This window comes from Egretta garzetta, unplaced genomic scaffold (genome assembly GCF_000687185.1).
Source record: "Egretta garzetta isolate BGI_Z169 unplaced genomic scaffold, ASM68718v1 scaffold510, whole genome shotgun sequence".
Taxonomy (NCBI): domain Eukaryota; kingdom Metazoa; phylum Chordata; class Aves; order Pelecaniformes; family Ardeidae; genus Egretta; species Egretta garzetta.
This window is the reverse complement of record NW_009258477.1, coordinates 189,660-213,987: the sequence shown is the minus strand read 5'-3', so window position 1 is coordinate 213,987 and position 24,328 is coordinate 189,660. Positions and strand designations below refer to the sequence as shown.

Below are 24,328 nucleotides of genomic sequence, written 5' to 3'. Positions count from 1 at the left end.
CAGCACTGAAGCCAGGATTTAACAGTTCCCTTTCAGTCTTGGCCGTTCCCCTTCAAATGCATGCACTAAGACGCAGTGTTTACTGTTGTTTTTATAAAAGTCTGGTTAATACTTAGTTTTCTATTAAAACTCCTTCATCTCCAATTCCATCTTCTGAATCCATATTGACTCCTGCATGGGTTCTTCATCTGCAGTTCTAATGTTTGTAGTCATTTGCGCCTTTGGGTAGCGTGTAGCTACACGTACCGAAAGCTGCAGGAAATGAAATGCATTTTATTATTAAATTTCATTGATAGAGGAAAACTTAAATTCAGGTTACTTCCTCTTGGAAAAGCTGTTTTCTTCTGCTGTCTGTAGCGATTTTGATCCTTACCTCTCATCTCTCAGTTTGTCCAAGCCGAGTAACGTTCTGTGTGTTCTGCTCTGCTGCTCGTGGCCATTCCAGTCGTTCCTGTGCAGAGCCAGGATCCCCGTTCATCTTTATGTCTCACCGCCTTGTTCAGTCTGTTGTGGGTTTCCGTCCTAGGCCTTTCCTAGTTACATGCACATTAATTGCTTTGTCACTCCTCTTCGTTTGACCTTTCCTTGGCTGCTCAGCTTTCTTGATGCGCGGGTGTTGATTTGGACTCGCAGGAGCACAAAGCGCAGTCAGTGCAAGGAATGACAACATAAGCTGAGACCCCTCAATGTGGAAGACGGGCAGCTGGGGAGAAGATGTGTTGGAGATCATGAATATTGTGGAGAGGGTGGAAAGTGGTCGAATGTTCCGTATCTCTTGGTAGAAGAACTAGGAGGCTTGTGAATCTGCTAGGAGGAGGCAGGTGTAGAAAATCCAGGGAGGCAATTTGTTGAGCTGTGGAGTTCCGTGCTTGGGAATTCTTGCTGCAGAATCTTGTGAACATCAAAAGTTTATGGGCGGCAAGGGGACAGACGCACAGGCATGTAGGGGAAAAAGCTGTTGGTGGTTGCTGCGTACAGGGAATCGCTTTGGCTCGGGAAGCCTTGGCATTGAAAACTTTTGGAACTTGAAAGGAGGTTCTTGGGAAGCTTTACAGTATGCTTGCCCCATTCTTGTATTCTTCCCTGCACATCTGCTTTGGGTTCCTTTTGGAGATGTGATACTGCACTGGCAAGCTGCATTTGGCCCAGCAGCGTGCTGTAGTAGAACTTTGCAATAAAATAATTCAGGCTTTTAAGCATGCCTAAGCATGTTTCTTCCTCTAAATCCCTCTTTAACGCTCTGTCTGAGCTTTTTTTTTTTATGACTCAAATCCAACAAACGCGATCTGGGTTACTGTTACGGAAATCTCCAGGTCCAAAGCTGACGCTTTGCAAATGTATAAGAACTTTCTTCTGTTGACAACATATGCCTGGTTGCTGCAGGCGTGGGCCTGGGACTTCTCCAGCACAGAGTGGCCCTACAGTGTGTGCGATATAGTTACTGAAACAGTAGCGTGTGCTGGAGAGAGCACAAAACCCCAGGTCTGTGTTCTGATAGGCGTTGGTCTGTGCTTACGGCTTATCCCGAGCATCGCCCATCCGTCGGGGTTATGAAGGACGGTGAAGTAGGTACCAAGTGTTTAGAAGCAGCTCATCACCAAATGTGAAGAACAAAACTGGATAAAAAAAGAAACCCTTATGAGTACCTGTTCAAACACGTAGGGTGGCACTGGAGAATGCCCAGTGCCTTCATAGTCTCCTCTGTTGATACATAAATATATTTGAGCGGGGTTTTTCTCCACATCTGTCTGTTGTAAGGTGAGCATCCACCTTGAGAATTTTTGTTGGCCGTGTCCTTTCAGTCCACACATTTCTTGGCACTTGTCATGCGTTGTGCCACAAATGTTAAAAAAAACCCAAACAAACAAAAAAAATCCCCACCAAAAACCAGACCAAGCACCCCCACCCCTTCAACCCAACCAAACCAAAAAACCAGCAAACCAGACCAAGCACCCCCACCCCTTCAACCCAAAAAAACAGCGCAGAACAAACCCCAGTTCACCTTTCCTGTTTTCTGATGTTGAGCACTGTAATTTGCATCCTTAGCATAATTTGACTTACTCTGGGTTTAGTTCACTCCTGGTTTTAACTTGAGATAGGTTTAAAGTGTGAAGGCGAACCTAGACTTTCCATCTTTCTTCTCCCCAACTTCGTTAGCAAGGGATCCTTCTGTATGCGATTGCTCAGGGTTTAAAAATGGGTTTGTCAGTTATTCTGGTAGCTCTCGTGTGGCTAAGGTATTTCCACAACTTTGCCAAATACCTGCCAGTTTCTCGTCTCTCCTCACTCTGACGATTTGTCTTTAGAATGTGTAACTCCAGCCAGGAAGATCGTTGCCTAGATGCTTGCCCCTCACCGATAATAGCAGGAAAGAATCAGCAAGGAGAGTGTGCGAGCCTAAACAGTAAGTTTTGATTATTTTTGGTGAGCAGGTACAGGATTGTTGAGCTGCTCAGCTAAGGAAATTTTCAAATCTTTTACTCCCTTCAAGAAAGGCAGGAGACTTGGAGGAGGTCCTGAGGCAACGTTACTTCAGCCATCACCGTACCTGAAAAATCTGTACAAGATGGTTCTTGAGCCGTGGGTTAATCAGGTGTCCCTGCAGCGCTTCGTAGTCATGGAAGGGGCCTGTTTGCGTATTCAGATCTCATTTCAAGGACACTGCTGAGCAGATAACTCACTCATTTTCTTTGCAGAGAGCATGAAGGGTAATGCTAGCACCTTTACAATCTTAAAAGTATGTATCTTGGTCAATCTAACCTATTTAGCTGTGAATTATGTATGGTAGTGTCCTATAACTGTGGTCCATGCAGCTTGAATGACCTCTTAAAAACCTCAAATCCTGTTACCTGCAAGGCAATAAAGTGTCCTAGGTTTTTTTGATGTCATGGGAATATCCTGACTTCAAATGTACAAGTTAACCAGGCAGCAGCAAAGTTACCTGCAGCCCTTGATACACAGCATTAGTCTTGTTCCCTGCTTCATCCCTGCCTTTCGCCCTTTCCTCGGCCCCGTCCATGCTACTTGCAGAGCCTCTTGCGTGGCGGTGCTGCGTGGGAGCCCCTGGCGTCGCCATGTGCTGTCTTGTTGGTTGGTAGCACATCTGTGGAAGCATGGTGGGAAGCCCGTCCCGTGGGTTTAGCTGGAATCCTGGAATATCCTGACTTCAAATGTACAAGTTAACCAGGCAGCAGCAAAGTTACCTGCAGCCCTTGATACACAGCATTAGTCTTGTTCCCTGCTTCATCCCTGCCTTTCGCCCTTTCCTCGGCCCCGTCCATGCTACTTGCAGAGCCTCTCGCGTGGCGGTGCTGCGTGGGAGCCCCTGGCGTCGCCATGTGCTGTCTTGTTGGTTGGTAGCACGTCTGTGGAAGCATGGTGGGAAGCCCATCCCGTGGGTTTAGCTGGAATCCGTGGGCTCCGGTAGGTAATTGCTAGGAGAAATGACGGTTACGGTATCTCTAGTATCGCTCTGTCTTGCCGCTCTGATGTGAGGCAAGTTCCCTGGGGGACTGGTTCCAGCTTTGCAGAAAAATGAGATTGGCTTGGAAGCAGGGGATCTGGAGGGCGGAATGAGGGACACGTGCACCCAGAGCCCGAGGACAAGAAGCTCCAATATTATCATGATTATTTTTTTGGTGTTGCAGAAGATTCAAGCAGTATTGTCTTGATAAAATAGTCTCTACTAAAAGCAATTTAAAAGGTCAAATACCTAATCTACCCCTTGGTGTCCATCTGTTGTGGAATTTGAGAGGCTTGCACTTGAACTGAAGCTAATTACTGGTGCAGTAACTGGCATGCTACAAGATGACAGTAATAAAGAGAAGAGTAGTTAGTTCCAAAAGCTGTTAAGCTTAGGGCAGTGTATGAGGATAGCGGGAACTTGTGGGTGAACAAAACGAATCGTGCGGGCAAAGTTTCCCAGTGCCCAGCTCTGAAGCCCTGCTTCAGTCTACAGTGAGTACAGCTTGCGATAACGCATCGTGAAGAGCCTCGGTTGAGAAGATAAGACGCTCTGTTTGCATATATTTAACTTAATTGAATTTATTTTAGGAACCTGAAAAAAAAATAAACCTTTACAAATCTGCAAAAATGCCATTAAGGTTATTTCCTTTAAAAACAATAAATACAGAAGCGCATTGGTTTTCTGAAGTAGGAAAAATAAGGAAATCAAATGTATTTGCAGATTACTTTATACCATCATACACTTATTTTCCTTTCACGAACAGGTAAGGAAAAGCATTTTGATGGCTTTCAAGGCGAATACGTGTTGTGAGATCTTCACCAGAGAGTAATTAGCAGGCAATGGACAACTGCTGAGGGAAGCTGTGCATCAGGGAGCGTATATTCAGTGCCAAGGCACAAGTTTCTTTTCCATGGTTGACATTTAAGCCTGACAAAATCTGTGCTGCTATGTTGTGTCAGGGTGAGCTGACGAACTCCCGTAGAGTTAGAGTCTGAGATTCTGCTGTAACTGTAGAATAATTGTTTGGTAGTCTTGCTTTTTTTTTCTTTAGACATCTAAAAACCATGTTTAATGAGTTGGTGAATCTGGTAACAAAAGAATAATATAATGTAGTCATTTTAAGTGAATGTATACACTACTACTGAATTAAGTTGCTTTTTTTTTTCCACTGGTGTTGACTGAAATTTAGCATCTGTCTTTTAGCACGGCCTGGTGAAGTCAGCCGTAAGAGGTACCGAATTGTCCCCTTGCCTTGGGGCTTCCACTGTGCTGCCACTTCTTTAACCTGCTTTCCTGAGAAAGGGAGGCTGATGTGACCCAAGTATACTTTTTTTCTCCTTTCCACCTTAATTATATTTAGTATCTTCACTTCCCTGACAAATACAACTTGACCGCAGGTGTTAGGTTTCAAAGTTAAATGAATTCTTATGGGTTTTGTCTACAGACAAGACAACCCGCCGCCCCCAAACCCAAAATTCCCACGAAAACCCCAGGCAGGGCCCAGGAATGTTATTAACCTCGGTCAGCCGGGGAAAGGAAGCTAATACACTTTCTCCTCTGGACACCAAAGTCTCTAAGGTGCAAATCCCTGGGGCTCTGCGCTTCGCTGGCTCAGCTGCTCGTGGAGAGGGCTGGCTTTGTATTTAGCAATCAAAATCTCTTTGAGCAGAAAGGAATTCTTTACGTGATGTTGCTTTATACATGGATGCAGCTCTGAGTTTTGCAAACTTAAGGTTAGTAACCAAAATGTTTAGAATTAATGTTTCCTGCACTGTGCACCACCTGAAAAGGTTTTCACAAGTCCAAAGCGTATCTCTGTTATGGGTTAAGTTAGGAAGAGATGTCTGTCTGTCTACCGGTCTTTTCATTTACCAAACATAATCAAACTGTTTCAGGTGGGGGATAAAATAATGTTGTTCACTGTACGTTGCTCTTGTAACAGAAATTCCAGCACAAACAGTGTTTGCCGTTTTTGTCTTCAGAATGATTGAGGAGAGTGGGAAGAGGAGGAGGACAATGGCAGAGAAGAGACAGCTGTTCATGGAAATGAGTAAGTAAGAAATCTGAAGCCATAATGTCACTTGTTCTTCACCGAGAGCTTCGCTTTGGTGGTTTTACCAGATCATTTACATCTTGCTTCCACAAGACCATTGCCTCATCTAGTGAAAAGCACCCTGGGTGCTGGTCAGGAGGAGGATACGAGAGCTGGCTCACAACTGCCTGACAGGCCGTTCATTTCTAGGTTTTGTGAAGCTCCTTTTTAAGGAACGTTCACATTTCTCATGTATGGCAATACCTAAAGTTTGTGGACAACTGCTAAGTAATGACAGCAGACCAATCATCTTTTATTTTAAGGTACAAATTGCACCCCAGTGCTAGTGTGACTCGGAGAAGAAACTGTTTGAGGGGTTTGGGGGGTTGGTTTTTGTGCAGGACCATTCTCTGAAAGCAAGGCTGTAATTGTTGATAGAAATCAAATGCCTGTCCAGAGATAACGTAATTTAAAGGAAAGAGACATAGCCTTGTAAAAAGATAGGGACAGATAGAAGTAAAAGATTGTGCGTTTGCATGACATCATGTTATTTTACTTTCCCACGGGGGCACAGGACTGAATGAAATGCTGCCTAGGTTGGGCAGGCACATCCTAGCATTCCAGTTACAGACTGGTGAAGCTCTGTCTTAAAACAATGGTATATTCGTGCTGGTTTGTTGAAGGAATTCGAGTAACATTCTTACCCTGGTTATAAGCATCTTATCATTTCAGGAACAGTTTCATTCCTGGCTAGTTTCCATCTGCATCCTCTCGTGCAAGACCAGTCTTGGATAGTCTTTCTCCCCACCTTCCCAGCTCGCTTTGCCTTTGAGTTTGCAGTCTTGTCCCTTTTGGCTTGTTCAGCGTACGGCGCCAACTAACTCCTGTAGTCTCCCTGCTGTGCGCCTCATCTCCTGTTCATAGGATCACAGACTGTTTTGGGTGGGAAGGGACCCCCAGAGCCCACCCAGCCCAACCCCCCTGCAGGAGCAGGGACACCTTGAACCACATCAGGTTGCTCACGGCCCCGGCCAACCTGGCCTGGAATGTTCCCAGGGATGGGGCCTCCACCCCCTCTCGGGGCGACCCCTGCCAGGGTTTCACCACCCTCACTGGAAAGAATTTCTTCCTTAGATCCAGTCTAAACCTCCCCTGCTTCAGTTTAAAGCCATCCCCCCTTGTCCTGTCCCAGCTGGCCCTACTAAAAAGCTTGTCCCCCCCTTTCCTCTGGGCCCCCTTGAAGCCCTGACCGGCCGCACTCAGCTCTGCCCGCAGCCTTCTCTTCTCCAGGCTGTTCTTCTCTGCCTCTGTCCAGTTTTACTTAAGCAAAGGTGACTGAGCTGTGCATGATATCCTGGATGAAATCTCATTAGAAATCCTCCCCTAGAAACACCTTGACTGGTGCACCAGAGTATCAGATTTGTCTCATCACTTCCAAGTGTTGTGGTCATCTTGTGATCATTTCGTACAGAAATTGGCTTGCTACTTTTTAGCTGTGCCTAAATTGTTAAAAATACTCGGAATTCTTCTGATTATCTTTATACAAGGTGTCTCTTTCTGCAGCTGTGGTTCGTGCTGTTCATTACCCGTGAAGGAGCTGGTGTATAGACATTCCCAACTGCCTTTTGCTGTACGGCTCTTCAGCCTGGCAGTATGAGAAATCGAAGGTCTTCAAGCTTCACCCATCCTGGGGTGGAATATTTCACTATACAATGAATGCATGAATGTTTTCCTTTCCAGGCGAGCTTCTTACACAGAGTATGTGTGTGACCTGTAAAACGGGTGCTTTCAGTGCCCATTTGTTGTTGGTCAATGTTCAAATTTGCTGAAGCGTTTGGATAATTGCTAATGTGAGACAAGGGTAGAGCTTGGCGTTCACCCACAGTGGCCATGCTACCCAAGGTTGTGTTTGTTGGCTGTGTAGTGCTTATGGAGCCATCTGACAGGCAAGAATTCTGTGCAAGCTATTCTAATTTCTCTGAACTGCAGAATGCCTACAGAGTTTACCTTAGGGAAGGGCGTAAAGAAGGTGGAGCCAGACTTTTCTGAGCCCAGTAGCAGGATACGAGGCAATGGGCACAAACTGAAACACACCAAATCCTGTCTGCACGTGAGAAAAAACATTTTTACTGTGAGGGTGGTTGAGCACTGGGAGAGGTTGCCGAGCGAAGCTGTGGGGTCACCATTCTCGCAGGTATTCAAAACTCGACTGAGCAGATCCTTGGGCAAATTGCTGTAGCTGACCCTGGTGAGACCCCACCTGGGGCACTGGGTCCAGTTCTGGGCTCCCCAGTTCAAGAAGGATGAGGAACTCCTGGAGAGAGTCCAGAGGAGGGCAACAAGGCTGATGGGGGGACTGGAGCATCTCCCCTAGGAGGAAAGGCTGAGGGAGCTGGGCTTGTTCAGCCTGGAGAAGAGAAGGCTGAGAGGGGATCTCATCACCACCTACAAATATCTCAAGGGTGGGGGTCACGAGGACGGAGCCAGACTCGCGCCAGGCCAAGGGGCCATGGGCACAACCTGAAGCAGAAGAGGTTCCAGTTGAACGGGAGGAAGAACTGTCTGTGAGGGTGCCCGAGCCCTGGCCCAGGCTGCCCAGGGGGGCTGTGGAGTCTCCTTCTCTGGAGATCTTCAACCCCCGCCTGGCCGCTGTCCTGTGCCCCCTGCTCTGGGTGAGCCTGCTTGGGCAGGGGGGTGGCACTGGGTGAGCTCCCAAGGTCCCTTCCAACCCTTGACATTCTGGGATTCTGTGACCCTGCTTGAGCAGGGAGGTTGGACTAGGTGATCTCCAGCAGTCCCTTCCAGCCTCAACTATTCTGTGATTCTGAGCTGTATAGATTGTCTTGGAAACACATCCCATTTTATCTTCTGATAGTTCAGAAGAATGACCTTGTTGAAGCTTTTCTGGTAATGTGACCCAGGAAAACAAGAACAGAAAATGGACAACTTTTTGGGTTTGTTTTTGCATCTAGCTGTTAAATGACCTTTTATATACAAACACGTGTATTTTATATACATTTATATACATATATTTTTTTATAGACGAAGCATTCTGTGAAGACTCATGGTCTGTGGAAGTGCTTTCCGTGGTTTGAAAGATAGAACCATGCACCCTAATTGAGAGTTTTGAAAGAATGTTGTACAGAAAAGACAAAAAGAGCTGTTTTGTTGTAGCCTTGGGTCTGAATACTCCAGTGTCCTGGTTTTGGCTGGGATAGAGTTAATTTTTTACCTTAGCTGGCCAAGTACTTTCCTGAAATACATCAGGAAAGTTTTCTAAAGATGATACTGCAATATAATCCACTTAAGGTTGTTGCACCAAATGGTCAAGCAGAACGCTCCTCAGGTGTTGGCTGGTCTAGTGTCACTCCTGGGTAAGCTGGCATGGGGAGCCGTGGCTTGGGAAGTTGGTCAGCCTCCTCACTGGTCTTGTGAGAATCTCTCCACCTCACGTTCCACGTCCATGCCACTTCCAAGACGCAGTACGTGGGTCTCTGAGAGCACGCAGATGCTTTGGCACGTGTGCAGGTGCTTTGGCATTGCGTTTGCGAAATTGTAATGGAATGTCTAAAAGACAAGGATACGTTCTTAAATTTGCAACTGTGAGTCAGTGGGTGCACACACAAAGGTAATTCAAATGAGGTATTTGCAAGTTGGTTTCTGAATTCAGAATGTAGGAGGGAATAAGTTACCACCTTTGAGCAGGACCCCCCGGATACAGCAGTCGGGTGCCTTCTCCGGGAGGATGCGGATTTGGCTTTCTGTGTTTAAGTATCTTTTAGAAGCCTGGATTCTGTAAGTCGCGCCAGGCCAAGGGGCCATGGGCACAACCTGAAGCAGAAGAGGTTCCAGTTGAACGGGAGGAAGAACTGTCTGTGAGGGTGCCCGAGCCCTGGCCCAGGCTGCCCAGGGGGGCTGTGGAGTCTCCTTCTCTGGAGATCTTCAACCCCCGCCTGGCCGCTGTCCTGTGCCCCCTGCTCTGGGTGAGCCTGCTTGGGCAGGGGGGTGGCACTGGGTGAGCTCCCAAGGTCCCTTCCAACCCTTGACATTCTGGGATTCTGTGACCCTGCTTGAGCAGGGAGGTTGGACTAGGTGATCTCCAGCAGTCCCTTCCAGCCTCAACTATTCTGTGATTCTGAGCTGTATAGATTGTCTTGGAAACACATCCCATTTTATCTTCTGATAGTTCAGAAGAATGACCTTGTTGAAGCTTTTCTGGTAATGTGACCCAGGAAAACAAGAACAGAAAATGGACAACTTTTTGGGTTTGTTTTTGCATCTAGCTGTTAAACGACCTTTTATATACAAACACGTGTATTTTATATACATTTATATACATATATTTTTTTATAGACGAAGCATTCTGTGAAGACTCATGGTCTGTGGAAGTGCTTTCCGTGGTTTGAAAGATAGAACCATGCACCCTAATTGAGAGTTTTGAAAGAATGTTGTACAGAAAAGACAAAAAGAGCTGTTTTGTTGTAGCCTTGGGTCTGAATACTCCAGTGTCCTGGTTTTGGCTGGGATAGAGTTAATTTTTTACCTTAGCTGGCCAAGTACTTTCCTGAAATACATCAGGAAAGTTTTCTAAAGATGATACTGCAATATAATCCACTTAAGGTTGTTGCACCAAATGGTCAAGCAGAACGCTCCTCAGGTGTTGGCTGGTCTAGTGTCACTCCTGGGTAAGCTGGCATGGGGAGCCGTGGCTTGGGAAGTTGGTCAGCCTCCTCACTGGTCTTGTGAGAGTCTCTCCACCTCACGTTCCACGTCCATGCCACTTCCAAGACGCAGTACGTGGGTCTCTGAGAGCACGCAGATGCTTTGGCACGTGTGCAGGTGCTTTGGCATTGCGTTTGCGAAATTGTAATGGAATGTCTAAAAGACAAGGATACGTTCTTAAATTTGCAACTGTGAGTCAGTGGGTGCACACACAAAGGTAATTCAAATGAGGTATTTGCAAGTTGGTTTCTGAATTCAGAATGTAGGAGGGAATAAGTTACCACCTTTGAGCAGGACCCCCCGGATACAGCAGTCGGGTGCCTTCTCCGGGAGGATGCGGATTTGGCTTTCTGTGTTTAAGTATCTTTTAGAAGCCTGGATTCTGTAAGTCACAGTCATCCCCATTTCTCCCTTCTCTGTTCATCTAGGCTCTGGCTTTTGGGAGGAGTGTGTAAGGCCGCAGCAGATCAGTACCAGAGGCGCAGGAGCCATGCGCGTCCACGCCATTGCCCACCTGCAACTGGCTTGTTGCAGCCTGCACCTTAGGACTGGTTGGTTAGAGGACGTAGCCACCAACGCTGTTGAAATGCGAGCCATTTAAAAGGCATGTTGGTGTCTGGCTCATGCAGTTCTTGAGACTTGTTGTCTGCTTCCAGATGAGAAATGATCAATACTGGACTCTAACTCAGTATCATTTATCATCCTGACATCTTTTATCACCTCTGATCAGTACAGGAGGTGTGCAGCTCTGTTTGGCAGAGGGTTAACACAACTTTCTGAGATTGCTCGAGTTTGTAACGTTCAGAGTAACTGCTGGAACTGGTGGATGTGGTACAGGCTAGCGACAGATAATAGTGTTCACATCTTTCCTGATGTGGTGGTGTTTGAAGGTATAACACGCATCTTGAAGTGGGAGGTTGGTGGTGAAGATAAGATTTTTTATTTTTTTTTTTTTATTTGTTTTCCTTCTTCTGTGCTTTTTCTTCAGCTTCTTACCTGAAGTTGTGCCAGGGCAGGGTGAGGTTGGCCATGGGGAACAATTCCTTCCCCTTGGGGCTGTCAGGGGCTGGAAGGGGCTGCCCAGGGAAGGGGTCGAGTCCCCAGCCCTGGGGGGATTTAACAGCCGGGCAGAGGCGGTGCTGAGGGCCAGGGTTTGGGGGTGGGATGGCAGGGATAGGGGAACGGTTGGGCTGGGGGAGCTCAGAGGGCTTTGCCAACCCAAACCATTCTGGGATTCTATGATTTGGGCCTGTTTGGGAGACCAAAAGCGTGCTCCTGCCAGGGCTGCGATGCAGATGTGGTAGGAGAACCAACCCCTCCTTTTCTTTTCTCTTACATTTTGTGTACGTGCCAGCCAACCTCAGTGCAATCCTCGTCCTTACCTGCTCACCACTGAACGCTTGCTTCCTTTCAAGGCGCTCATACCAGTCTCAGACTTAGGCCAGTTTATAACACGCTGCTGGAAATCACTTTACCATGTGGTAATACCTAATGAAAATCTTTGTCATGTTCCTGTGACAAAGATGATGTGTGCGAAGAAACGGTCGTACCATTTTGGGAGTAACTCACGCAGACAAGCTGAATGTTGCAGAGCAAAGAAAAACACAAACTTCTTTTTATTCGTAGGAGCACAGAATTTTGATGTCATCAGACTTTCAACGTATCGAACAGCCTGCAAACTCCGGTTTGTACAAAAAAGATGTAATCGTAAGTTATAATTACTCTTTATCCTCAAAAATTTCTCATGCATGATTGTTTCAAATATTCTACCTGTATGAATTTTAAGTATAGTAAAAGCAAACATTTTATCAGACAGTGGCAGTTGTTATTAAACTAAACATTAAATATATCATTAAAGAGGCGGCGATCTTTGTCCAATGGGATATCTTCAGTTTTATTATTTTAACATTTCAAAAAAATATACAGGCCAGCTTTTCAGTTGCCCTAAGTGTTGGATGCGGGCGGCCTCGAGCTATTGGAGCTCCTGTTCCACCGTGGTGTTCCGCAGACCCCTGACGGCTAGGTACAGGCATGAGTTTGGCGATGCAGAATAGAGTCGCTAGCGCGAAAGCATCTGGATCTGATCATGGTGGCATATGTGAAATGTAGGAACCGTAAAGAGCTCTTTATGTTTGTCCCATACTAGTCAGTGTAAGTTTTCTCATTCTCTTCTGTGGTCCTTTGGCCTCGGATAGCTCACCAAAACAAAGGTTAAGCCAAGGGTGCATAGGTGACACCACTTCTCGTTCTGCTACCACTGTTGTACTGGACAAGGCAAAGAGCGGAACAGGCTAACGTAGGTGGGAACAGGTCCCTCCTCCCAGTGGAGTGGAATTAGAGTGGTGTCTGGTGTGGAAGAGGACGGGAGGACAGCTGAGGAGTCCTGCAGAGGACACGTGCGATGGCACGCTGCAAAGCACATAGCGCAGCTGACGCCGGGATGTGTGCCTGAGGGTGCCTCTGGTTTGGGTGGCTTACAGCTGCTTCAGTCCCGTGCAAAAGTGTTAGTTCTTGTCTGTAATTCACGCTTCTCAATTAAAAAAATCTCTCATAATCAATAAAGAGGTATTAAGAAATGCTAGTTACAGTGCATTGCATGCTGTGGGCCCAAGTCGCTGATGCCACGCATATGCCTTGCATAACCTTTACTGTACGTGTACGTATAGATGGGGCTGTGCATTTATGGTCTTTGCCTGGACCACAGGGTGACCCAGGGGCATACGCTTGGTGTGAACAGGTGGCTTGGCTTTTCTTGCTGTGTGGGTTTTATGTGAGAAATACAAAGGTGAGGTTTATGTAAGAAATGTAAAAGATGGCGCTCTTCCTTCAGACCCTTTTTTATAAGTTAAGAAAGATAACGGAAGTTGTGAAGTTGGCAAGTAAGTCTGTCCTTTGTTACTACTGGATCATGTCCAGTTTGGACTGACGGATTGCTACTGGTCCTTAGGTGTCTTCTCCCACTGTCATGCCTACCTTTCAAGCTTTGAAATATTTAAAAATAATATTTAATGTGGTTCTGAAGATCACTTACTGTGGGTTTGGAAAACTTCTTCTCTCCACTGTTAACACTTCTTAGATATGTGCTAAGATACGGCAGGGTAGTTTAGGGGAACACTTTGGAGCTCTAGACCCACTATGGCACTTGGACAAAGTATTATGGACTTGGCAACTGGATCAACTGGAAACAGTCGCAGTTTAACTGGAATGTCAAGTTCCTCCTTCAATACTCAACGACTAGTCAGCGTGAGGATGTCCAAAATTATTGTGACTGATTTGTAGTGGATTTAGAATACGGCCGATGTCTTTCTCAAATGAAGTTATCTAACTCTGCTAAAACACTCGGCATGACGATGGGAGATGGCTTTTCTCCTCTCTGTCGTTTTTCTGTCAGTGCACCCAGATGTCAAAGGGTGGAATAAAAGGCACGCGAGGTGTCTGGGCACTCTGTTACTTTAAACTAGCTGACATGAACTACGAGTATGAATATCAAGAGTCTGCCTCTTGCTTTGAACACAAATAAGTAACTGTTCATTCCAAATGAAAGCTAACGTAGTATTTGGAAACAGCACCATAAAAGTAAGCTTGCATGCATTGCAGAATAGAAGTTAATTCTTTTTCCTTTATTTTTAGTTCATCTTGTTGATATCTGGAATATGATTGAAGCCTTCCGCGATAATGGCCTTAACACTTTGGATCATAACACAGAGATCAACGTGTCTCGACTAGAAACAATCATTTCATCCATCTACTACCAGCTAAACAAACGCCTTCCTTCTACTCACCAGATCAGTGTAGAGCAATCCATCAGCCTCCTCCTCAACTTCATGATAGCAGCGTACGACAGGCTAGTAACTCCTCCAGTTGTATTCTTAAACTAATTTTCTCTTTTAGTTGGATGAATGCAGCCAACAACTGCATGAGTCCAGCAAACTGTCCGCGTGCTGTTTCTCGAGGTCATTAGATTGTCTGTCGCAGATACACACATGTATTTAATACCATGGTAGTGCCTGCAGAGATTTACATCGCCACAGCAGCGATGCTTTGTCTTAAAAATTGCTTTCTTAAGGAAGACGAGTTAGTGCCTTCTGGAATTGCAGACTGCTGTAAGCTGTGTGTCTGGACTGAAGATGAAGTGAAACTGTTCTGGAGACTGTGGTAGAACGTAATGTTAACGTCGTGGTGGTGCAGCACTGTTTTAAAAGTGAAAGCGGTTCACTGAGTCGTGATCAACAAGACCATTTTCTAATGCTACCTTGTTTTGACAGTCAGCTGTCCAGCATGCTGTGACCCCAGAAAGGCTAATTCTCGTTTCTGGGCTGGAAGAAGCTTGATTTCTTGTTCAGGGCACTGTTGAGGCTTTTCCTTGTGTCCAGCTTTATCAGTTTCTTTCTTCAGGGTTGGGTCTGCTAATCTTCTTGAGTAGATGTGTCCTTGTGGGCTCTCTGAGTAGCAACTGCAAATCTTCCACTGTTATTTAGCACTTTTTTCTTTTTGTCTTCTCTTTCTTGCAGTCAGCTATTGTTTCCGTCTTCTCTATCTTCTGCTTTTGCTCTCTCTCCTAGCGCTAGAGAACTGCTCGTGGCCAGGAAGCTGTCACAGAGACTGAGTGAGGAGTCTTGCCCAAGACAACCTGCAATAGTTGTTGTTTGTAATGTTCCTTTCCTTAGGTGACCTCTTCTTATTGTCACCAAACAGAAGCTAGGTTTTTCCCCAGAAGAGTCCAAGAATTCAGAACAACCCCTGTCTCGCTAAGGGGAGACAACACAAAGCTCAGAGCAGGAAGACTGCTATGGCAGCAGAATCAAATGTGTATTTTTCCTGTCTAATTCTGATTTGGTATTAGTTGCGAGATGAGTTGTAAGGGTTAGCTGATGGGTTGAGTTATTCTGAGGCAGATCATACTAAAAAAACACAGAATTTAAAACCAGAAATGGTCATATTTTGGGGGACTGGCTCAAAAGATTGAGGCTTTAGTTAGGTACACGTTTTCCTCCCCCAGAGCTCCCAACCCTGCAAGGTGTCTGCCTCCTGGAACCCAAGCAGCATGCTTAATCCCGGCACAGTACAACAGCTTCTCTTTAGCTTCCTCCGGCACGTGGGATTGAGAGAGGAGCTGGAATGCTGCTCTGGGTTGTGCAATGGGAGAACCAAGAGTAAGAGGAGAGGTAGGGCTGAGGCTCCCTCTCCAGGAGCTCATCAACATGGCAGACACTTATTTAAAAAAAAAAAAAGTACACATCTGCCCTGGAATTGCATCACTGGGGTAGCTGTGTGGCTGCCTGAATGGTCATTGTCCCGTAGCTTCTTACAAGGTGATGCTGGTGGTAACATCACAAAGTCATTAGCGTTCCACCCAACAGGTACAGCAGTCACAGATCTGACTAGGGTCCTCCCCATGGAAATATTTAAGTGAGAGTTACGTTGGGTAGATGTGGAAAATGCTCACAGTGAGCACTTTGCTGGGACCTGCAGAACGCCACTGGGCACGGTGCAGGAATGATGGCTCATACCCCATCGGTGGTGAGTTGTGAGGAGGAACGGCTTTGGCATGATGTTCTTTGCTGCAGTTTATTCCTGGTCTGTTTTTCCCAATAGCCTCTCATGGCTTTCCAAAGTCCCTGACCCGTTACTGGCACCCCAGAGTAACAGCTCATTCCCTGACCCCGTTTGACTGTTTCAGAGCAGTCAGCTTTTTACTTCATCATTTCTAGACATCAGATTTGATTTGACAGTAGGTTTAGTTGCTCCAATTTCTTTTTTCTTTTTAAATTGTAGGTATCAAACCACACTGTATGCTGGTAATAAAGCAGCGTGCAGTAAGGGGGGGGAGAGGATGACCAGCTAACAAACGAGGAGGTGAATTGGCAAGCAAAGTGTGGAGCGATGTGATCAGGAGGAACCTCGTAATCAGCAGAGCTGGAAGGGGCATGTGTGTATACGTAAGGAAATACCTACAGCTCAGCGTTACGCAGAAAGCTCCCGTGCCTTCTCTGGTGAATCAGCGTGACCGGGTGCCTCCGAAGTGGCTGTACAGTACTGTGTACAGCTTGGGGAGAAAACAGGAGGCACGAGGGGTCCGATTCCTCTGGAGAGGACACGGTGGGAGAGCTGGCACAACTGGGGTGCTGCAGTGGGCTCTTTAGGAGGGATTGACGGTGGAGAGGACACGGTGGGAGAGCTGGCATGACTGGGGGGCTGCAGTGGGCTCTTTGGGAGGGACTGACGGTGGAGAGGACATGGTGGGAGAGCTGGCACGACTAGGGCGCTGCAGTGGGCTCTTTAGGAGGGATTGACGGTGGAGAGGACACGGTGGGAGAGCTGGCATGACTGGGGGGCTGCAGTGGGCTCTTTGGGAGGGACTGACGGTGGAGAGGACATGGTGGGAGAGCTGGCACGACTAGGGCGCTGCAGTGGGCTCTTTAGGAGGGATTGACGGTGGAGAGGACACGGTGGGAGAGCTGGCATGACTGGGGGGCTGCAGTGGGCTCTTTGGGAGGGACTGACGGTGGAGAGGACATGGTGGGAGAGCTGGCACGACTAGGGCGCTGCAGTGGGCTCTTTAGGAGGGATTGACGGTGGAGAGGACACGGTGGGAGAGCTGGCATGACTGGGGGGCTGCAGTGGGCTCTTTGGGAGGGACTGACGGTGGAGAGGACATGGTGGGAGAGCTGGCACGACTAGGGCGCTGCAGTGGGCTCTTTAGGAGGGATTGACGGTGGAGAGGACACGGTGGGAGAGCTGGCATGACTGGGGGGCTGCAGTGGGCTCTTTGGGAGGGACTGACGGTGGAGAGGACATGGTGGGAGAGCTGGCACGACTAGGGCGCTGCAGTGGGCTCTTTAGGAGGGATTGACGGTGGAGAGGACACGGTGGGAGAGCTGGCATGACTGGGGGGCTGCAGTGGGTTCTTTAGGAGGGACCAACGGTGGGGTGTTGCCCTTTCATGGAGAGCGGCTGGAGAGCGTGGAGCTCTGCCTGGGGACCATGATGAGCCAGCTGGGGATTGAGCCAGGCTCAGCAGGCAGACTGGCAGGGACATCATGGCTGTGGGCATCTGCTGTGGACCACCTGGTCAGGAAGACGCAGAGGCTGAGGCTTTCTTCAGACGACTGGAAGAAGCCTCATGTACACAGGTCCAGTCTTTTTTAAACAAGTCCCCCAGTTCTGTTTCCAGTTCTGAGAACTCCTGGTTGTTATAGGAGTTTCAAAATCATATGGAAAGTTTCGCCCTTTTCCCTTTTGGTAGGGAATTCGGCAGATTGAATAGCATTGGTACCAAAATAGATTTTGGCAAGTTGCTGAACAACTACACCTCTACCAGATTGCAGGGGCAGAAGTTTGGGGTTTTTGGTCTCGATTGGTAAACAGAATGTCAACAGAAGCAGGCCTAATACCTGAAGGCACCATAAGAGATCTTTCCAAGGGTAAGACTGTGTCCTGTGAAGAGATACTGCTGCCTTTAGTCACTTGGTTTTTTCTGGAAATTAATTCAAAGCTGAACTCTCTTTTGAGAGAAAATGAATGTCTGTTAAAAAGAAAAAGGGGAGGGGGACTGAGACGGTAACTTAGGGCAATCTGAGTTAGCTGGTAGGGCTTGCTCTGGTAAAAGTGGTCAAGGCTTGAAGAGGATGAACTTTTCAGACAACGGATTTCAGAGGTAGTCAAGGCTGGGTTTCTTTTTTTTTTTTTTTTTTTTTTTTTTTTTTTTTACACACACAGATAGTGCCAACTTACTCCTTAAGAGCCATCTAAGAGAGAAGACAGAAACAAAGCAGGATAGCTGAGATCTTCACCTTCTGGTTAACTTCATAGCCTTTGTAGAGCAGCTTGAAATAAATATCTAGCATGTTTAGTTTCTGCCTTTGTTTAGCTCCTTTAAACAGCTTTAGAAGGGTGCTGGGTGTCAGCGGAGCGATGGCCTTAGAGTCACTATTCCTCTTCACTCATCCTCCTGCAGTTGTAGCTCTGGGGGAGATGCCCCTTCTGCAGAGGGAATATTTGAAGGACACTCTGAGTCTGTATTAGAGCATATTATATTTGAGATGCTTCTGAGAAAGGTTGAGAGCCTTTACCTCGCTGTGGAGCATGTGTTACCAGAAGGTGTTTGCAGATTAGCTCTGAATGTGGGAACGGGAGGAAAAAAAAAGTTATTTGGTCACTTCCTGATGTCCCCATCTGGTTCCTTGTCTGTCATCGACATCAGACCTTGTCACTGCCTCAATACCGTAAGCCAATATTTACTTCAAATAATTTTACTCTTGACTCTTCCCAAGCGCTAGTCTTCCAAGCGCAAATGTTAAACAAGCATCTTGTTTCTGCTGAGAAGCGTTCTAGAGGTTTTCTAATCCCTAATGCTTATCGTGTATTTTCCCCATCGCCGTATTTCCCATGACAGTACAAATGATCTGCCCAACACACTTAATTACAGTTACTTGAACGTATTTTAATTCTTTTTCTGCTTTTATATGTGACTTTAACTTCCCCGGTGGTTTATCAGCCCGTGCCGCTGTTAGGGTGAAGGATAATGACCCCGTGCGTTTCCGTCTGCCAAGAAGCTGCTCAGAGTTCCACCGGCTCTTGCCCACGATTGCACACACATCTTCTGCCCTGTGCACCTCCAGACTAACGTTCTGCCAGCCTCGCAGCAAGAGTGGAGTTGCGCTGAGCTTGCCACGCTGTGGCTGTCTGATACCGTGTGTTGGAGGTTCTCCGACTCCTGCCGTTGTGGCTGTGGCGGGCGATAGAGACCTTCGGGAGCCAGGGAGGTGGGATGCGTGCCCTCTGGGCCAGCACCGAGCTGGGAGAAGCTGTTACTGAGGCCAGCCGGGCTGCGCGTAACCCAGCGAGCCGGTGGCTTGCTTCCCTCCTCGTTTCACCCTTGCCTCTCCTCCTGGTAACAGCAATAACGCCCTTGGCTGCTTCTGCGCGCCCGCCCCCGCTGAACGGGCCTTTCCATACTTCCATGGAGACAAATGGATTTTTCTCGTGCTGATATGGGAAAGCGATTCCCCAAATGTGCCACCTGTTCTAATAGCACAGCAGCTTTATTAAACCAGAATAAAACCTTGCGCACACTATTCCTGTTCTGCGCGGTATATTCAGGATGCCGTACAGCTTCTCCGTGAGCTGCCAGTTACTGCATTTAGAACGAAATGTGTGCTTGAACATCAGAGTTTAAATCAAGGAGTAAAAATTTATCGCAACTAGCAAAGGGTAGCAGAAGAAAAAATAGATGTTTTACAGTGAACAGAGGTATTTTAATGAAAAGAATAATGCATTACTTTTTTATAGTATGCTTCTGGGATGAACAAGACAAATGACAGTCTCTTTATCTGTGCCTTTGTCCTAATTCTGCAAGAAAATGTGATTTGCAATTAGACATTTGTTAACTCTTCCAATGTATTAAAAATGCTAGTGTTGTTGCTGGTTTCCTGCTATATTAAATAGTTTTGGTGGATCTTAGTGGTTAATGGAGGGCATTTCTGCATTTCCTTCCTAGGCCTCGGGTATTTTTGTTGCTTACCGTTCTACGTAATAGTTACTTACCGTGTCGTTGTTTCCCCGCAGCGAGGGCCACGGGAAGTTGACGGTGTTTTCAGTGAAAGCCATGTTAGCGACAATGTGTGGCGGTAAAATCCTGGACAAACTAAGATGTAAGTATTTTCAAGCACATCAGACCTTTTTCTGAAATACTCTGTTTCCGCTCCGGGCCGCATACGTTCTGTTGTATTAAGTTCTGAAAGCCAACTTTTTTGCTGATTCAGCACCTTTACATGGAAATGGAGCTGCTGTGGTAGTGCTCTCGGCGCACATGCCATCTGCTGGCCGTTTGGCGTGCCGAGTTCATTACTGAGCAGGCTTTGCGAGTACATTTGGTTTGTTTACAGCGCTTTCTTGAAACGTAAAACTTCAGGTCTGATTTTTTCTGGTCAAATTTGTTGCCACTTCCCCTGTTTTGAGGACCTCGGGGGGCTCCTGTCTATCGTCTGCGGCACACTCTTCACCTTCTCACTCTGTAATTCCAGCTTCTCACTTCTTATTTTTTTAACTTTTTATTAATTCTCTTTTCATCAATCTTACGTCCTTCATTTCCTGTTTCCCTGAGCTGTATCAGCAGAGCATCAGTGATATCCATAAACTTTGGGTTTGTCCTTTCCTAGTAATTCTTGTTCTTCTGTCCGTCCTCATGGCAAGGGGGACTGGTTTAGGGTGGGTTTCCTTTTCGTTGCCACCCTGAAGAGCCGGGAAGTCAATCGTACTGTCAGTGCCAGATTTTACTGTTTGGGTCTTCTCGTTTTCACCTCACCCTAAATTCCCTTTATGGAAGTTACCTTGTAATAATTCATTCCTCCTGATCTCCATCATTGTCATTCACTGTAAAGAACTCTTTAGACTTTTCTACCTCGTTAAGCTTCTTTATTATATTTGCTTTAAAACTAGCAATGTAATACTAGTGCGCGGAATGAAACGGCATGATGAGGTCTGATAAGCAGATAGTGAGAAATCAGTGCATGCACATATTAATCTTAAGGCTGCGCGCGTCTCAGTACCAGGAAATGCTGGGGTTTTATCTGGTGATAACTATAAAGTGCTCCGGTTAAAAACGAAGCAGCAGGTGATGAAGATTAGTGTTAAATAAAGGGGACGGGCATGTATGTCAAGTTATTTAAGGCTTCTTAAGCATTTTTAACAAATGCATTACTTCTATAAAATATGCAAGATCATGCACTGGGGGAAAAAGAGGCTATATCTCCTCAGTAAAAGATTACATTTTGGATTTAATTAGGGTAAGATTTGAGGAGGTTGCAGTAGAGGAGCAGCTCAGCGCAGCCCTGGGACAGAACAGGAGCAGTATTTCTAGAATTAGCAAGACAACATGGAAACACGTGAAGAAAATGACAGTGTGACCTTTTAGTGGAAAAGGCAATTAACTGCTGGAGTGAAATGTTACAGGAATCGGTAAACTTGCGATGTTTTCAGACAAAGGCCTGGATATCGCTCTGGAACTTCATTAAGTCTCAAGTTATTGATTCAGAAGGTGGCTAGCTGAGATGCTTTCACGGTAAGCAGGGGAGGTGGAACCCCAGGCAGCAGTCCAGGCTGGGGGCTGACCTGCTGGGAAGCAGCTCTGCCCAGAGGGACCTGGGGGTCCTGGTGGGGGACAAGGTGGCTATGAGCCAGCAGGGTGCCCTTGGTGCCAAGAAGGCCAAGGGCATCCTGGGGTGCATCAAGAGGAGCGTGACCAGCAGGTGGTCTGACCCTACCTGATGCGGGGTGCTCCTGCACCCCAAACACACTGCCCTGACCACCCCACGCATGATGGGACCGAGGAGCTCTGGCAGGCAAGGGGGTGCTCCCTCAGCCCTGCCCTCGCCCTCCCTCCGCACGTCCCATCCCCACAAGATGCCCCTGGGACTTTGCCCCGGCCACGCTGGAGCTGCTCCAGCCTCCTCGGGCCGGCATGGCCAGAGCAGCACGGCAGCTACGCTAAGGGTGCTGGAGCATTGTAGGGAGGGCGGGCACGCATCCAACTGCCTTTTGTACGGGAAAAATATCCTAACCCCAAAGCTCTAGCCCTGGCAGAGCAACAAGGCTGATGGGGGGACTGGAGCATCTCCCCTAGGAGGAAAGGCTGAGGGAGCTGGGCTTGTTCAGCCTGGAGAAGAGAAGGCTGAGAGGGGATCTCATCACCACCTCCAAATATCTCAAGGGTGGGGGTCACGGGGACGGAGCCAGACTCTTCCCAGTGGTGCCCAGCACCAGGCCAAGGGGCCATGGGCACAACCTGAAGCAGAAGAGGTTCCAGTTGAACGTGAGGAAGAACTTGTTGACTGTGAGGGTGCCCGAGCCCTGGCTCAGGCTGCCCAGGGGGGCTGTGGAGTCTCCTTCTCTGGAGATCTTCAACCCCCGCCTGGCTGCTGTCCTGTGCCCCCTGCTCTGGGTGAGCCTGCTTGAGCAGGGGGGTGGCACTGGGTGAGCTCCCGGGGGCCCTGCCAGCCCCGGCCATGCTGGGATTCTGTAAGGACACCTCGTTTAATAGTCCTATTGAACAGGCGTGTCTAGTCTTAAAATTTAAAATTTGTGCATTTAATGTACTGCCCGTTCTCTTTCTCTGCCTTTTCCTAACATCTGCTTTCCTTCACAGCATCTGAAGCTTCCTTTTTCTTTTTCCTGTTCTATTGGCACCTGTTTCCTTTACCGCTGTAACTTTCTTCTTTATAAAAATTCTTAGCCAATGCTCCTATGCGTTTGAGGAAAGGCTTTTGACTACTTTCCCGGACGGGTGCTGCTGTTTATAGCTGTGTTCTGTTCTGGCTGCTGTGCCTTTTACTTAGCCTTTCTCATATCTTATCAGCTGACCTTGAGTTTGCTTTGTAATCCTGGGATCTTTCTTCCAGGATCTGCTCTCCTTTTTTTTTATTCTGGGGACACTTCTGCTTGGATGTGGATCATCATTTTCAAAGGGGGTGTGACTATGTCTGACGTGATTTGGACAGTAGCACTTCTGTCTCGTTTAATTTGATGTTAAAGCTCTGTTCCTCTCGTTGCCTTTTCAGTACGTCGCTCGCACTGACCTCCCAGCAGCTGATCATAGAATCACTTTGGTTGGAAAAGACCTTTGAGATCATTGAGTCCAACCTTTAACCTAACCCTGCCATCCCACCACTAAACCCTGGCCCTAAGCACCTCATCTCTCCTTCTTTTAAATCCCTCCAGGGATGGGGACTCCACCACCTCCCCAGACAGCCCATTCCAGAGCCTGACGACCCTTTCGGTGAAGAAGTTTTTCCTAATGTCTAGCCTAAACCTGCCCTGGTGCAGCTTCAAACCATTCCCCCTCGTCCCATCATCTGTTCCCAGGGAGAAGAGGCCGACCCCTACCTCCCTACAGCCTCCTCTCAGGCAGCTGTAGAGTTGTAGGTGTTTCTGGGCTAGTTCTTGTGACAGTACGGGCTGTTGGCCGCACTTATCTAAAACCTTGGCGAGGGTTTTGTTGTTGTATGAGTCAACCGAGAAAGAAAAATTCCTTGATCTGTAACAGCACTGCTGACTGGGCACTGCTCTGTAAGGTCCTGGCTCTTCCTTCACGTGCCCCATGAGCTGTGGACGCTCCCGTCCCTTCCGGATGCTCCTCTGTCCCCTCGCGCGCTCCTTGTTGTCTCTGCGTCGTTGGAGGGAAACTTAAAGACTGGAACCCGCTCGCTGCTGTTCCCTAAAACGCCCACAGTGCCACACGCAAGGTTAGACACAGAGGCAGAGTCTCAGCACGTGATTAACAAAATTGTCCAGGAAAAGGGGATTTTGGCTACTTTGAGATTTTTATGAGCACAGGAAATTGTGCAGGAGGGGAAAAGCTTTCTCTAAACCAGGATAGAGTCAGGCTGTTGGCTTTTCAGACAAGGTCATAGCACAGCTTTCTGTGGGATGTGGAGAAAATCTGAGGTTCAGGATAGCAGGGTCTTGTAAACCTTCCGAAGGCAGTGTGTCGTTAGCAGAGTAAGCTTCTGAGTATCACCAGAGCTCAAGAAAAGCAATAAAATAGCTGAACTATTGACTGTTGGTTACCCATCTTTTTGAAAGCTTCCTAAGGGGCAAGGGAGCGGGAGGAAGAAAATGTCACGTGAAGTTTGGGAGGGGAGATGTGGGGAGCTGTGGGCCTGCATACCTGGCACGTCGTCTGGGCAAGCTGTTAGTAATAAAGAATAGAATTAGTTGACACATGGATAAATGAGATTTTATTGTTGGGGCAAATGGCTTTTGTGAAGGGGTGCCTTATAAAACATAGGAGTTTAGTAAAGGAGGCAAAAAAAAAATAATGGTCAGAGGAGTTCTGGCTGATACAGACTTCTTGGATTTCTGAAAGGCATTCAGGAAGGTCCCTTATCAAATGCTTGAAGACATTTAAAAGTTGGATGAAAGGTGGGGTCTTTGCATGAGTAGAAGATTGGCTAAAAGGAACCAAAAATGAAGGCCAGTGGCATCCTGGCTTGTCTCAGGAGTGGTGTGGCCAGCAGGAGCAGGGCAGGGAGCGTGCCCCTGTGCTGGGCACTGGGGGGGCCGCCCCTCGAGTGCTGGGGTCAGGGTTGGGCCCCTCCCTCCCCGAAGGA

General features: G+C 47.4%; 1 protein-coding gene across 12 annotated transcripts in view; it reads left to right on the top strand.

Moving 5' to 3' along the window:
- LOC104130499 (dystrobrevin beta) overlaps nucleotides 1-24,328 on the top strand; it is a 138,067-nt gene that overhangs the window by 12,859 nt on the left and 100,880 nt on the right. For 9 of the 12 annotated variants that reach the window (XM_035899127.1, XM_035899124.1, XM_035899120.1 and 6 more), the window contains exons 2-5: nucleotides 5,449-5,516; nucleotides 11,847-11,927; nucleotides 13,851-14,064; nucleotides 19,788-19,873. In XM_035899127.1, the coding sequence (XP_035755020.1) occupies nucleotides 5,450-5,516; nucleotides 11,847-11,927; nucleotides 13,851-14,064; nucleotides 19,788-19,873 (448 nt within the window). In that variant the 5' untranslated portion in view covers nucleotide 5,449. Of the gene's footprint in view, nucleotides 1-5,443; nucleotides 5,517-11,846; nucleotides 11,928-13,850; nucleotides 14,065-19,787; nucleotides 19,874-24,328 lie in introns of those variants that run through there. The other 3 variants (XM_035899144.1, XM_035899149.1, XM_035899163.1) reach the window with 3 other exon arrangements.